The sequence below is a fragment of the Mus musculus genome, chromosome 16 (assembly GCF_000001635.26).
Source record: "Mus musculus strain C57BL/6J chromosome 16, GRCm38.p6 C57BL/6J".
Lineage (NCBI taxonomy): Eukaryota > Metazoa > Chordata > Mammalia > Rodentia > Muridae > Mus > Mus musculus.
The window spans coordinates 33,291,180-33,303,276 of record NC_000082.6 but is presented as its reverse complement, the minus strand read 5'-3'; the positions used below and the strand labels follow the sequence as shown (position 1 = coordinate 33,303,276).

At 43.5% G+C, this 12,097-nt stretch overlaps 1 protein-coding gene across 1 annotated transcript in view; it reads right to left on the bottom strand.

Annotated features, from left to right (window-relative positions):
• Nucleotides 1–3,714: 3,714 nt before the first annotated feature.
• Nucleotides 3,715–12,097, bottom strand: part of Snx4 (sorting nexin 4) — a 48,107-nt gene continuing 39,724 nt past the window's right edge. Inside the window, exons 12-14 of the mRNA NM_080557.2 lie at nucleotides 11,391–11,536; nucleotides 8,522–8,636; nucleotides 3,715–4,846 (exon numbers count right to left, since the gene is read on the bottom strand). Of these exons, the coding sequence (NP_542124.1) occupies nucleotides 4,799–4,846; nucleotides 8,522–8,636; nucleotides 11,391–11,536 (309 nt within the window). The 3' untranslated portion in view covers nucleotides 3,715–4,798. The remainder of the gene's footprint in view (nucleotides 4,847–8,521; nucleotides 8,637–11,390; nucleotides 11,537–12,097) is intronic.

Sequence of the window (12,097 nt, the reverse complement as noted above, 5' to 3'; positions counted from 1 at the left end):
GAAAGAACTGCTTCTGTCTCAGGGCTCTGTAAGTTCTCAATCAAAGCCTCTGCTACGACAGGAGTGCACCACGTCTGTCCATGGGGGAGATCTTGACGCCTTGTACTGGCTGGTTTTGTGTGTGTCAACTTGACACAAGCTAGAGTTATCACAGAGAAAGGAGCCTCCCTTGAGGAAGTGCCTCTGTGAGATGCAGCTGTAAGGCATTTTCTCAATTAGTGATCAAGGGTGGGAGGGCCCATTGTTGGTGGTAACATCCCAGGGCTGGTAGTCTTGGGTTCTATAAGAAAGCAAGCTGAGACTATGCCGGGGCCTAGCAAACACAGAAGTGGATGCTCACAGTCAGCTAATGGATGGATCACAGGGGCCCCAATGGAGGAGCTAGAGAAAGTACCCAAGGAGCTAAAGGGATCTGCAACCCTATAGGTGGAACAACATTATGAACTAACCAGTACCCCGGAGCTCCTGTCTCTAGCTGCATATGTATCAAAAGATGGCCTAGTCGGCCATCACTGGAAAGAGAGGCCCATTGGACTTGCAAACTTTATATGTCCCAGTACAGGGGAACCCTAGGGCCAAAACGTGGGAGTGGGTAGGTAGGGGAGTGGGTGGGGGAGGGTATGGGGGAACTTTTGGGATAGCATTAGAAATGTAAATGAGGAAAATACCTAATAAAAAAAAAAAAAGAAAGAAAGAAAGCTGAGCAAGGCAGAGGAAGCAAGGCAGTAAGTAACATCTCTCCATGGCCTCTGCATCAGCTCCTGTTTCCTGACCTGCTTGAGTTCAAGTCCTGACTTTCTTTGGTGTTCAACAGCAATGTGGAAGTGTAAGCTGAATAAACCCTTTCCTCCCCAACTTGCTTCTTGGTCATGATGTTTGTGGAGGAATAGAAACTCTAAGACACGCCTGCCTCTATAACTGATAGATGAAACAGAACAAAACAAATTACAATAAAGAAAGCACTTAAACGTCACAGTTTAGAAACTTATTACTGGCTGGGCCAGCACTCGGGAGGCAGAGGTGGATTTCTGAGTTTGAGGCCAGCCTGGTCTACAGAGTGAGTTCCAGGACAGCCAGGGCTACACAGAGAAACCCTGTCTCGGGGGAAAAAAAAAACCAAAAGAAAGGAAGGAAGGAAGGAAGGAAGGGAGGGAGAGAGGGAGGGAGGGAGGAAGAAACTAACTTATTACTGGCCTAGACGAATCCCTACAGCTATTTTAACACATACAGGACATTTTTATACATTGAACTCTTCCATCTTAACCCTTCACTGCTCTTCGGATGTACTGCACAATGGAAAGAAATGGAGATGGAAGGCTTTGCTGTGCCAAGACCATAAGGTAGACCTCATGTGAGCTGCCCCAGATAGGGGGATGAAGCCAGCTGCTTTTCCAGTTATTTGCAGCCAGACACAGCATAGGGACACTGCTGGTTTTCTTTGGGCTGGGCCAGTATCTCTGATGTGATAGTTAGTCCTAATGAGGTATAATCTGTTACATAAATTTACTCACTATATAAACATAGATACAGATATAAAACCAGGACTTCTCTCCTTTCTCTATACCCACCCTCACACCCACATAAACTGTGTGTCTGCCAGTGAGGCAGGAAAGCCTAGGGAGTAGCTCAGCGACCTGGGACTCCGCTTGGTTTGGGCTCTAGCACTGCACTGGGCACCTGAGACTCTTACGTGCATCGACTATGCACACATCCCTCTGAACAATGCACCTATCAACCTGTTAGCAATCTGGGTCCTCCAAAAGCTCTGAGCTGTATACACGCCCCACTGTTTTGTTTTTAAATAAATGACTTTAACTATCTAAGGATAGTTTAGTGGTATTCATTACATTCATACAAAATGATGGCACTGATTACTTAGTTCTTTTCACTTTTTAATCTGAAATTCCACCTCCAGTCCTGGCAATCACCCTTCTAGTCCCTGTCTCTATGGTTGGGACCTCAGTGCCACATAGCTGTGACCACAGCTATTTGTCTATCTGTGGCTTAGTCAATACTATAGAATGCAGTAAAGATTAGCCCACATAACAGCATCTGTTAAGAGTTCTTTCCTTTTCAGTGCTGAACAATACTCCACTCAATGTATCAAAAAAAACCCTGATACCTAATTTTTTAAAACCCATTTGTCCATCAATAAATATTTATGCCAGCGGTGGTGGCGCATACCTTTGATCCCTACACTCCAGCACTGCCGAGGCAGGTGGATCTCTCTGAGTTCAAGAACAGCCAAGGGTACACAGAGAAACCTAGTCTCAAAAAATAAAATAACCAAAACCAAACCAAACGGCTGGAGATGGCTCAGGGGTTAAGAGCACTGACTGCTCTTCCAAAGGTCCTGAGTTCAAATCCCACAACCACATGGTGCCTCACAACCATCCACAATGAGATCTGATACCTTCTTCTGGTGTGTCTGAAGACGGCTACACTGTACTTACATACAATAATAAATAAATCTTTTAAAACAAAACAAAACTCAGCTGCTTCCATGTTCTAGGTGTCATGAGTACTGCTGCTGTGTGCACAGGCGTGCTCTCCTTTAGAAACCCTGTTCTCCATTCTCTCAAGTATTTACTCAGAAAACGGCAATACTGGATCATATACTGGTTCTTTTCTCCTTTCCCTGAGGCAGCGTGGTCCCTTGCAGTCCCGTCTCTAACTCTCTAAGTGACCCAGGAGGTCCCCTGGGCTTCTGATCCTCCAGCCCCCGTCCGCCTCCTGAGCCTGGGCTTACAGGCCAGGTCAGAGTTCTCAGTGCTAGGACTCAATGCCAGTACTTCTCTCCAGCTAGGCAAGCACTCTACCTAGCTGCACTGTGAGCTCCTTTGTGGGCTGAAGGGTCCTACTGTTTCAGCCTTATGCAGCTGTGATTACAGGCACACACACCAGCACATTTGGCTTTAAATTCATCTTTCAAAACACATATTATAAATCTAAACATACAAAACAGATACCCCCCAACCCCACCACAAAAAAAACCTTATCACATTCTGTTAAAAGTCATTTTATGAAAGAGGTTTCTTTGGGGGTCAGGGGTCAGGGGTCAGGGGAAGGCTTCGCTTTGTAGCTAGCTCACGCTGGCCTGGAACTATGTAGCCTAGGCTGCCCTCCCTCCTGAGTGCTGGGATCACCCGAGTGAATGACGCTTGTCTTCTTTACTTTTCTGTGGTGATAGGAATGGAACCCAGGGCCTGGCACACACGGAGGAGCACACTATGAGCTACAGCCCGAGTCCTAGGCTGTGATTTTAACTACCAAGTAGAAGGGTGTTTTGTTAATCAACAGAGGTTGGCACACATAGAAGAAAATGTGTATCACATTGAAAAATTTTGCTTCTACCAACCTTATCTTTTCGAAAACCATAGCAAAGCCAAGAGTGGCTCATGCCTTTAATCCCAGCACTCACTTGGGTGGCAGAGATAGGTGTTCTTTTGAGGCAGAGATAGGTTTTTGTGTCTAGCCTTATCTATAAAACTACTTCCAGGACTGGGCCCCCAGGCTACATGAAACCCTGTCTCAAAAAGAATCAAACCAGAGCAAAACCATAACAAAAAAATTTAAATCTTTTCTAATTTTAGTATCTTGTTTCTCAAAACACCAACATCAGGCCACTTTAAAACATAATATGGCATGCATTATTTTCTCACAAAAAATCAGGTATTTACATACATGGATCATCTTAAAATAATACAAATCTTCTGGAAATAAACACAACACTTCCTTTATTATATAAGTTTGGCAAACAGCACAAAAATCCAGCAACATTTTAAACATGTAAAAAAGTCAAATGTCAAACAGTACTGAGTATAGTTTTAAAACATTAGAAATAATGAGTGCACGGTTAGGAGGAGTCTGCAAGCTGGCAGAGAGTGTGCTTGGCTTCTGAACATGTGCCATGAAACACACACTAAAGCACAACAACATCATTTATCTTTACAAAAATCACAGCCAGGCAACAGAAACGCACATTAATGGTGACGGTACCGCTCACATGTGCTCACTACGAGTGTCTCACACATGGAGATGCTACACCTCGTACCCTGAAACGCCATGAGCACAGAGCCGAGCAGAAGAAATGGAGGCTGCTGCCGAAGTTAACACTTCTTATCTGAGAATAATAATGTTAAATTAATACTCTCTATATAGCAATTTCTAGATTATAATAATGTATCTATTCCACTGCAAATCTGAGAAGCTGAGACTTCGTTGTTGGCAGTATAAAATTTCTGACCAGTATCAAAATTTTGGTGAGACACAAACTGAAGGCATTTTCTAGTGTTGCAGATGGTACAGGATCTAGGAACACAGAAGAAAACCTTAGACTTCACAACAAGTTTCTGCTGAGCTTTGTCAAACCAAACAGCTCAACTCTAAGGCAAGATAAAATAACTGTATAGCAGAAGTGGGTCCTACAAAGTAAATCTGGGCGTCTGGTCTGGGAAGAACTGCCCGTGAAGAGATCTGGACAGTGGGCACTGAGAGGTGCACATGGAGATTAACTCACATCCTGACGGAGGCACTGGATCAGGAGCCTGACTAACAATCTGTTGGTTATCTTATTAAATTAACTTTTTTGGAATCAGCACCAGTCCCCAAAACTTCAAATTATAATATTTATTCTTCATTAAAATGTATCATTTGTGCTATATGAACACAACTATGCTTAAAGAAAGCTGATTTGTTCCATGTACAGTATGCTTCTATGTATAAGGTAGCAATAGATTTTCTTTTACTTGTGCTTCGTTTTGGGGCTTTGATTGCAGAGAAAAGTCACTTCATGGGGTTACATCTTGCTGAAGCATTCTTTAGCATTGGTCCAAACCTGAATTCCCTGAGAACAAAAGAAACTTTACAATGTGATTCTACACAGCAGACAGACCCACAGCCAACATCACAATGGCTGGGCATCTGTACACATCCCTCTAACGTCGGAAGACTGCAGGGTCTCATACTCTTGTTGAATATGGTCCTTGATCTTAAGAGAAATAAGAGGAACTCAAATGGGATCAGGGAAGTCCAATTATCCCTGGTTGTAGATGATATGACCCTGTGTTTGAAAGACAGGAAGGCTCTACCTGGGCTAGCACTGTGAGGCCCTCTCCTAAGAGAAGAAAATGAAGAGAGGTGAGGTGTCTCACCAGGACCCACATGCACATGTCCCCCTCCCAGGATGTAAATAAGTGATTTTTAAAAAAGAAAACCATGGGATGGAGAGATGGCTCAGCAGTTAAGAGCACTAACTGCTCTTCCAGGGTTCCTGAGTTCAATCCCAGCAACCACATGGTGGCTCACAACCATCTGGAATGGGATCTGATGCCCTCTTCTGGTGTCTGAAGACAGCTACAGTATGTGTATATGTGTTTGTGTATACACACACACACACATACACACACACACACACACACACATTTTTTTTTTAAAAAAAGGAAACCATGCTAGACCTCATCACTGCTCTGTAAGAGTCCACATGAGCACATATAATCCAGTTTTCTCTGAGGGAAGGAGAAATGTGTGTATTTTCTAGGTGACTATAGCTGCCAAAATATCCCAAAGGATGCACACTAAAGTGTAACAGAGATATTTTTAAAAGGCATCTTGGTGGTGGTTGGAGGACTTTATTTAGTATGTTCTGAGTCACTGAAATTTTCATTATATCTGTGCTATTTTTATAATACTTAAAATCTGTAAAGAACATGAAAAATTGCTGGGCAGTGGTGGTGCACGCCTTTAATCCCAGCACTTGGGAGGCAAAGGCAGGTGGATTTCTGAGTTCAAGTCCAGCCTGGTCTACAGAGTGAGTTCCAGGACAGCCAGGGCTACACAGAGAAACCCTGTCTCGAAAAAACAAAAACAAAAAACAAACAAACAAACAAACAAAAAGAACATGAAAAATCAATTTTTAACTTTTTTTTTTCTTTTGAGACAGGGTCATATTATGTAACCCTGGATGGCCAGGAACTCACCATATAGACAGCCTCAAACTCACTGAGACCTGCCTGCCTCTGCCTCCAAAGTGCCAGAATTAAAAGGTGTGCACCACCACACCTGGCCAATTAGTTTTTTAAAATGTTAGCCTAGGGTTGGAGAGACAGCTTAGTGGTTAAGAGTGTACTACTGGTCTTGCACAGGACCTGAGTTTGGTTCCTAGTGCCCAATGAGGCTGCTCACGACTATGACCTCCAGCTGTCAGTGGCACCCATGTGCACAACCCCCCCCCCATACGAATACACTATTAAAAGTAAGCATAAGTCTATTTTAAGGAAAGAAAAAAGAAAAAAAAAACCCAAAAGCTTTAGCCTACTTGATTTGATAAATTAGATGATAACTCACTATATAAAGGTTAATCAAAACAAAAGTGCTATTTACTTCTGTTTTGTTTTGGAGACAGGAGAGGGCTCCTGTAGCCCAGGCTCCTCTTGAACTCAGTATGTGAACTTCTGATCTTCCTGTCCCTGATGTACCTCCTCAGTGCTGGGACAGTAAGGGGCGTTAGCATCTTACTGTATGTGATGCTGGGGACTGATCGAGGGCTCCGAATGTGCTAGGGAAGTGTCTGCTACCAACTTTAAAATGCTCTATGATTTGTAAGCTTTTTTAAAAAAAGATTTGTTTATTTTTATGTATGAATATACTGTAGCTGTCTTCAGATACACCAGATCCCATTACAAATGGTTGTGAGCCACCATGTGGTTGCTAGGATTTGAACTCAGAACCTCTGGAAGAGCAGTCAGTGCTGTTAAACACTGGTCCATCCCTCCATCCCTCCATGCTGATTTGTGAGCTTTTGCTTTGTTTCATCACTGCTGCAATTCAGTCATCTAATTACATCTAATTAAGAGCTCGAGTTATAGTTTATTAATAATGATGTATTAAGAATGACATTTTAGGGCTTGTGAGATGGCTCAGTGGGTAAGAGCACTCGACTGCTCTTCCAAAGGTCCAGAGTTCAAATCCCAGCAACCACATAGTGGCTCACAACCACCTGTAATAAGATCTGACACCCTCTTTGGTGTGTCTGAAGACAGCTACAGTGTACTTACATGTAATAAATAAATCTTTAAAAAAAATGGGAAAAAAATGACATTTTACATATGTAAACTACATATGTAAAATATGGCTACTTTGACCAAGGTAAACTAATACCAATCTTTACCAGCTGTGGTAACACCTGGGAAGTAGAGGGAGGAGTGAGAGTTTGAAGTGACCCTGTGTGTCATAGTTTGAGGCTCGCCTGGGATACATAGTGAATTCAAGTCAAGTCTGGACTATATAGTGAGCTCAGAGCAGTTAGTTTGAGCTCCATGACTTGACTTTGTCTGGGATGTAGCTCAGTGGAAAAACTCCTGCTCAGCATAGGTATGACCCTGGGGGAAAAGATGTGTGTGAATGGATATAAATAACTTAAAAATAAAAAGAGGCCTGTCAAATTTCAAATATAGACCTCTATTATACTTAAGCATATACACAAAAAATGATGGGATTCTATGGTATCACTCTTAAAAAATAAAAGGAATAGACAGTCTTATTAAATAAGCTCTTGCAGTAGTTATTCTAGAATATGCATAGGATTTATCTGTGTGGTTTGTGATAAGAAGACCAGACATACAGACTGTTTTAGCTACTACATTCTCCTGAGCTACTGCAAGTTAAATTGCTTGATACCCTAGACAGCGATGCTCAGACACTGGTAACATGTTTCTGTAATGGGGAAGGGAACACGAGGTGTACGAATGAATCCTCGGCATCACAAAGCACACACATAAACAAGTGCGCAGATGCCACAGGCTCTGGCCACCCGGCAGATCTAAGCAAGGATACAGAAGTGAAGGAGCGCTTGCTATTGTGTTCCGAATGCTACTGCGGAAGGTTTCCTCCAGCTCCCAAGGGCATCTTTCACTACTGAGTGTGGCTGTACTGTCTCTGTAAAACTTATCTTATTGCCAAGCCATAACCACAGCTCCCCATAACGCTTCTATTATCTGTCACAGCATCTAACACTTATGAGAAATGGTATTCTAAGGTCCTGTTCAAGAACAGCAGGTACACAACCAAAGTCATGGCGTTGGGTATACTTTCAAACATAGCCACAAAGAGGCACTAACTTGGAGACACAGTAACTAACATTTGGGTAATAGGAGTTTTTCCAAAGTTTAATTGTGAAATTAGGAAAGGTTAGTAAGAGAACTTACATAAGCACATAAGCCTTACTTACTTCTCTCTCTGTGGCACCCAGATGCCACAGAGTGTGTGGAGGTCAGAGGACAACTTGCAAGAGCTGGAGTGGGCTCTGTGGGTCAGGCTGACAGTAGCACTTGGACCCAGGAAGCCATCACTCGGGCCCTTTCTGAGCTAGGTTCTCACGTGTTTTAGGCTGAGAAAGAACGACCTTACATTTCCAACTCTCCTGTCTCCATCTCCTGCCTCACGTAGCACTCCACTAATGAAGCTACTTCCCTACGCATGCATCCCTGACTGAAGGAAGCTGCATGCTCACACGGCTGCCTACCTTTTTGCACATGCTGATCTGCATGACAGCATAGCTGATGAGAGCTTCCTTTAGGTCCCGGTTCTTTTGTTCTTTGAAGCGTTCAATATCAGCCCATGCATTTTTCACAAATTCTCTAAAATAAAAATACAGAGTCATGTTTATTCTCATATAAAGACTGTATATTACATGCACAATCAACCCGTTTGTATAGCCATTTTCTCCAACCCTAATACAGGGGAGAAGGAAACTAATGCCACGAGTAAGGATGTGGATTCAGGAAGCTACAAGACCTACACGGTCCCTTCCAAAGTCACAAAAGCAGTGAACAAACCCGGGGAAATCTTCACTTCTGTAGAGCCACCTGCAAGCTGGGCAGGGCCCATGGGTGTGTCCTGTAAGTAAGGCAATGAACTCAGTGGTCAGCAAGCGTCGTCGTCTCTGTGCTGTGTGCCCTCTGTGGCCTCACTGGAGCAGACAGACGTCTGTTCATATCTCCTCAGGGTAAGTTGTGCCATAGTTTCTTAAAACTGTCTATGTAGAAGAAAAAGCTGTTGCTTGTATAAGATAGGTGCTTTTCCTTTTCCTAGATGTATGTCCGAGAACAGGGGTATTTGGATACTCTCCTATATTATGCTTAATATTTCTGTGTACATTAATACTTTTAGCCACAACAGCTCTACCTTCAAACAGATAAGGATGGTTCCTTGAACCACTCACAACCTTACAGATGCCAAGAAATGCCTGCCTTTGGCCACTAGAAAGTTCACAGTGATGAATGCTGATTACCATGTGTGTGGCTGAAATGAAGTCCTGGGGGCTGGAGACACGGCTCAGTGGTTACGAGCACTGGCTGCCTGTACAGAAGACTGGGGTTCAGTTCCCAGCCATCACATGACAGCCTACAACTGTCTGTAACCCAGTTCCGGTGGACCTGACAGCCACTTTTGGCCTTCATTGGCACTAAGTACATACATTGTGCACACATACATGAGGCAAATCACTCACACATTAAACTAAAAGAAAATCTTAAATGACAATCTGGGTCCTTAAACTCTGCTTGCAGGGCTCCGTGCAGGTTCCTGTAGCTCCAGTTACCAGGGAGGCTGAAGTGGAAGGGGAACTGGACCCTGGGAGTTCACACAACTGTGTTTGGGTAACACAGTGTGACTGAACCCCCAACCCTAACCAAATGAACACGAGTGACTAATCCCTGTAGGCAGCTTTATTATATTAATACAAACCAACTTCGACTTTTTTAAGAGTACACAGTTCCAAAAATTAACAAACTCATTTTAAAAACACTTTCATTTATTTGTTTGCTTGTTTTTCAAGACAGGGTATCTCTGCCCTGGCTGTCTTGGAGCACACTTTGTAGAGCAGGCTGGCTTCAGACTCTGAGATCTGCCTGCCTCTGTGCCACACCCACTCCAGTGAAAACCACCTGACAGGCCCAAAAGCTTGGACGCAGTTCTGAGGCAAAAAGTTTCACGGAAACTTAGTCTCCTGGAGTCTTGGCATCCCGTAGCACGAATGCTCCAAACTTGTCCCTACATCAGGTGGTGAACGGATCTGTGTGCTTTCTTTCAATATTGTTTTATTATAAGTGCCTCTAAGGAATGATTTGACATATAGCTAAGTTAGATTACCCTCTACCAGTGTTCCAATATCCTAAGAAATTGTTGAGCCAACCTTGGGTTTTAAATTTAGTAAGAATGCTACTCATTCAGACGAAACACCTCCAGTGTAGACAGTGAAAGAAATCAGGCATTACAATTTAATGGAAAAGAGCTAGAAATCTCAGGGCTAGTTCTACAAAGTAAATTTAAAATAACAGCCACTCCTATGTACAAGAATTTACAATGGTTAGGAAGAAAAAAGGTTGTGGTCTAAGAAGGAACTAGAGAAACTAGAGTAAATACTAAGAATAACAGCTGAGTCACTCCCATACACAGGAATTTACAATGGCCTAGGGGGAAGATGGATTATACAATAGACTAGAATTGGAACTATGGCAAGGGCATAAAGCCCTTGCCCCTGGCTTCTAAGAATAAGCTGACCTTAGTGGGGCTGCTTTTTATCCCGGTTGTAAACACTGCCTGGTTCCTCTCAGCTTTTATGTATGCATTTTCTGTTTTGTGTAAAGAGTCATTTTGCATCGGGTAACCTCAATGTACCTTGGATGACCTTACTGTATCACTTAACTTCCTTGTTTTCGATACTTGCTTTGACAAATAACACTAGATTCAACACTCTCTCTGGTGTTCCTGTCTGTTTGTCACCCCTCGGATTCCTAGCATACCTGAGAACTGGAACCCTGATTCTCCCCAAGGGTTGAGGGACCGATTGAGTCCAGTCCATGGCACCTCTGCCTGCTGAGTGTTGGAATTAAAGGTGCGCACTGCGATACAGCTGAACAGTGGACTGCCTGTGTTAATCTACGAGCTGAATGATGAAAGTGATCCCAAGCCTTTGTGGAAGGTATGAAGGGGATACACCTCTCATAGTTACTTACACTGAAGGTCCCATGAACCCAGTGACAGCCACTGACCAGCCACCACCCAGTGCCAAACAGGCACACTACAGAATAAGTTCCATGCCATGACAGTCTGGGAGGGTAGGACTTCCCTGTGAAGTGGGACCTATGCTGTGTTCTGCAGGACAATTGAGCGCAGAGAATGTGCAAAGAACACAAACCATGAAAAGTATAAGAACAATAAAATTACAATCCTGACACCTCCACCCCCACCCTTCATATCACAACTGTTTCTAGACTGTAACTTTGCTGTCAGCACACAGTCAGCATCCAGGAATGGCACAAAGCAGAAGCTGTCACTGCAGAATACCTGGTCTGTCACGTCTACCGTTGTTAAGCGTCACAGCATTTTACCTGCCTTCCAGATTTTTAGACTTCAGCTGCTGTTCCCCTTCATTTATCTGCTCCTCTAGCACCTTTATCCTGGCTTCTCTTTGCTCTGGAGTTTCTTGACCAAAGAGTTTGGTAGTCATTCCCTTCAACGAGAATGTTCTCACAGTCTACAGGGAAACAGAAACACATGAACAGCTGAGGCCTGGTACATACAGTGGAACATTATGTAGCCAAAGGGAAACAATTCCAGCATGTGCCACAAGCCAGGTGACTTGAAGGGCATCCTGATAGGACAGCCAGAGACAAGCACTGTCTGACTCTACTAAGGTGGGGTATCTAGGAGTCAGTCAGAGGCAGAAAGTGGACTGTGGTTTCCAGGACTGGAGAAGACTGGAGCTTTCAACAGGAATCGTTTTAGTTTCAAAATATGCAAATGTTCTGAGATCAGTTGTAAACAATGTAATTATACCCGACCCTACTTGAAAACAGTCATTGTGGGCAGTGGTGGTGCACACCTTTAATCCCAGCACTTAGGAGGCAGAGACAGGTGGATTTCTGAGTTCGAGGCCAGTGTGCTCTACAGAGTGAGTTCCAGGACAGCCAGGGCTACACAGAGAAACCCTGTCTCGAAAAACAAAGCAAAGCAAAGCAAAGCAAAACAAACAAACAAACAAAGTCATTATGGTACTATCTTTTGGAGACAGGGGCTCACTCTGTAGAGCAGATGC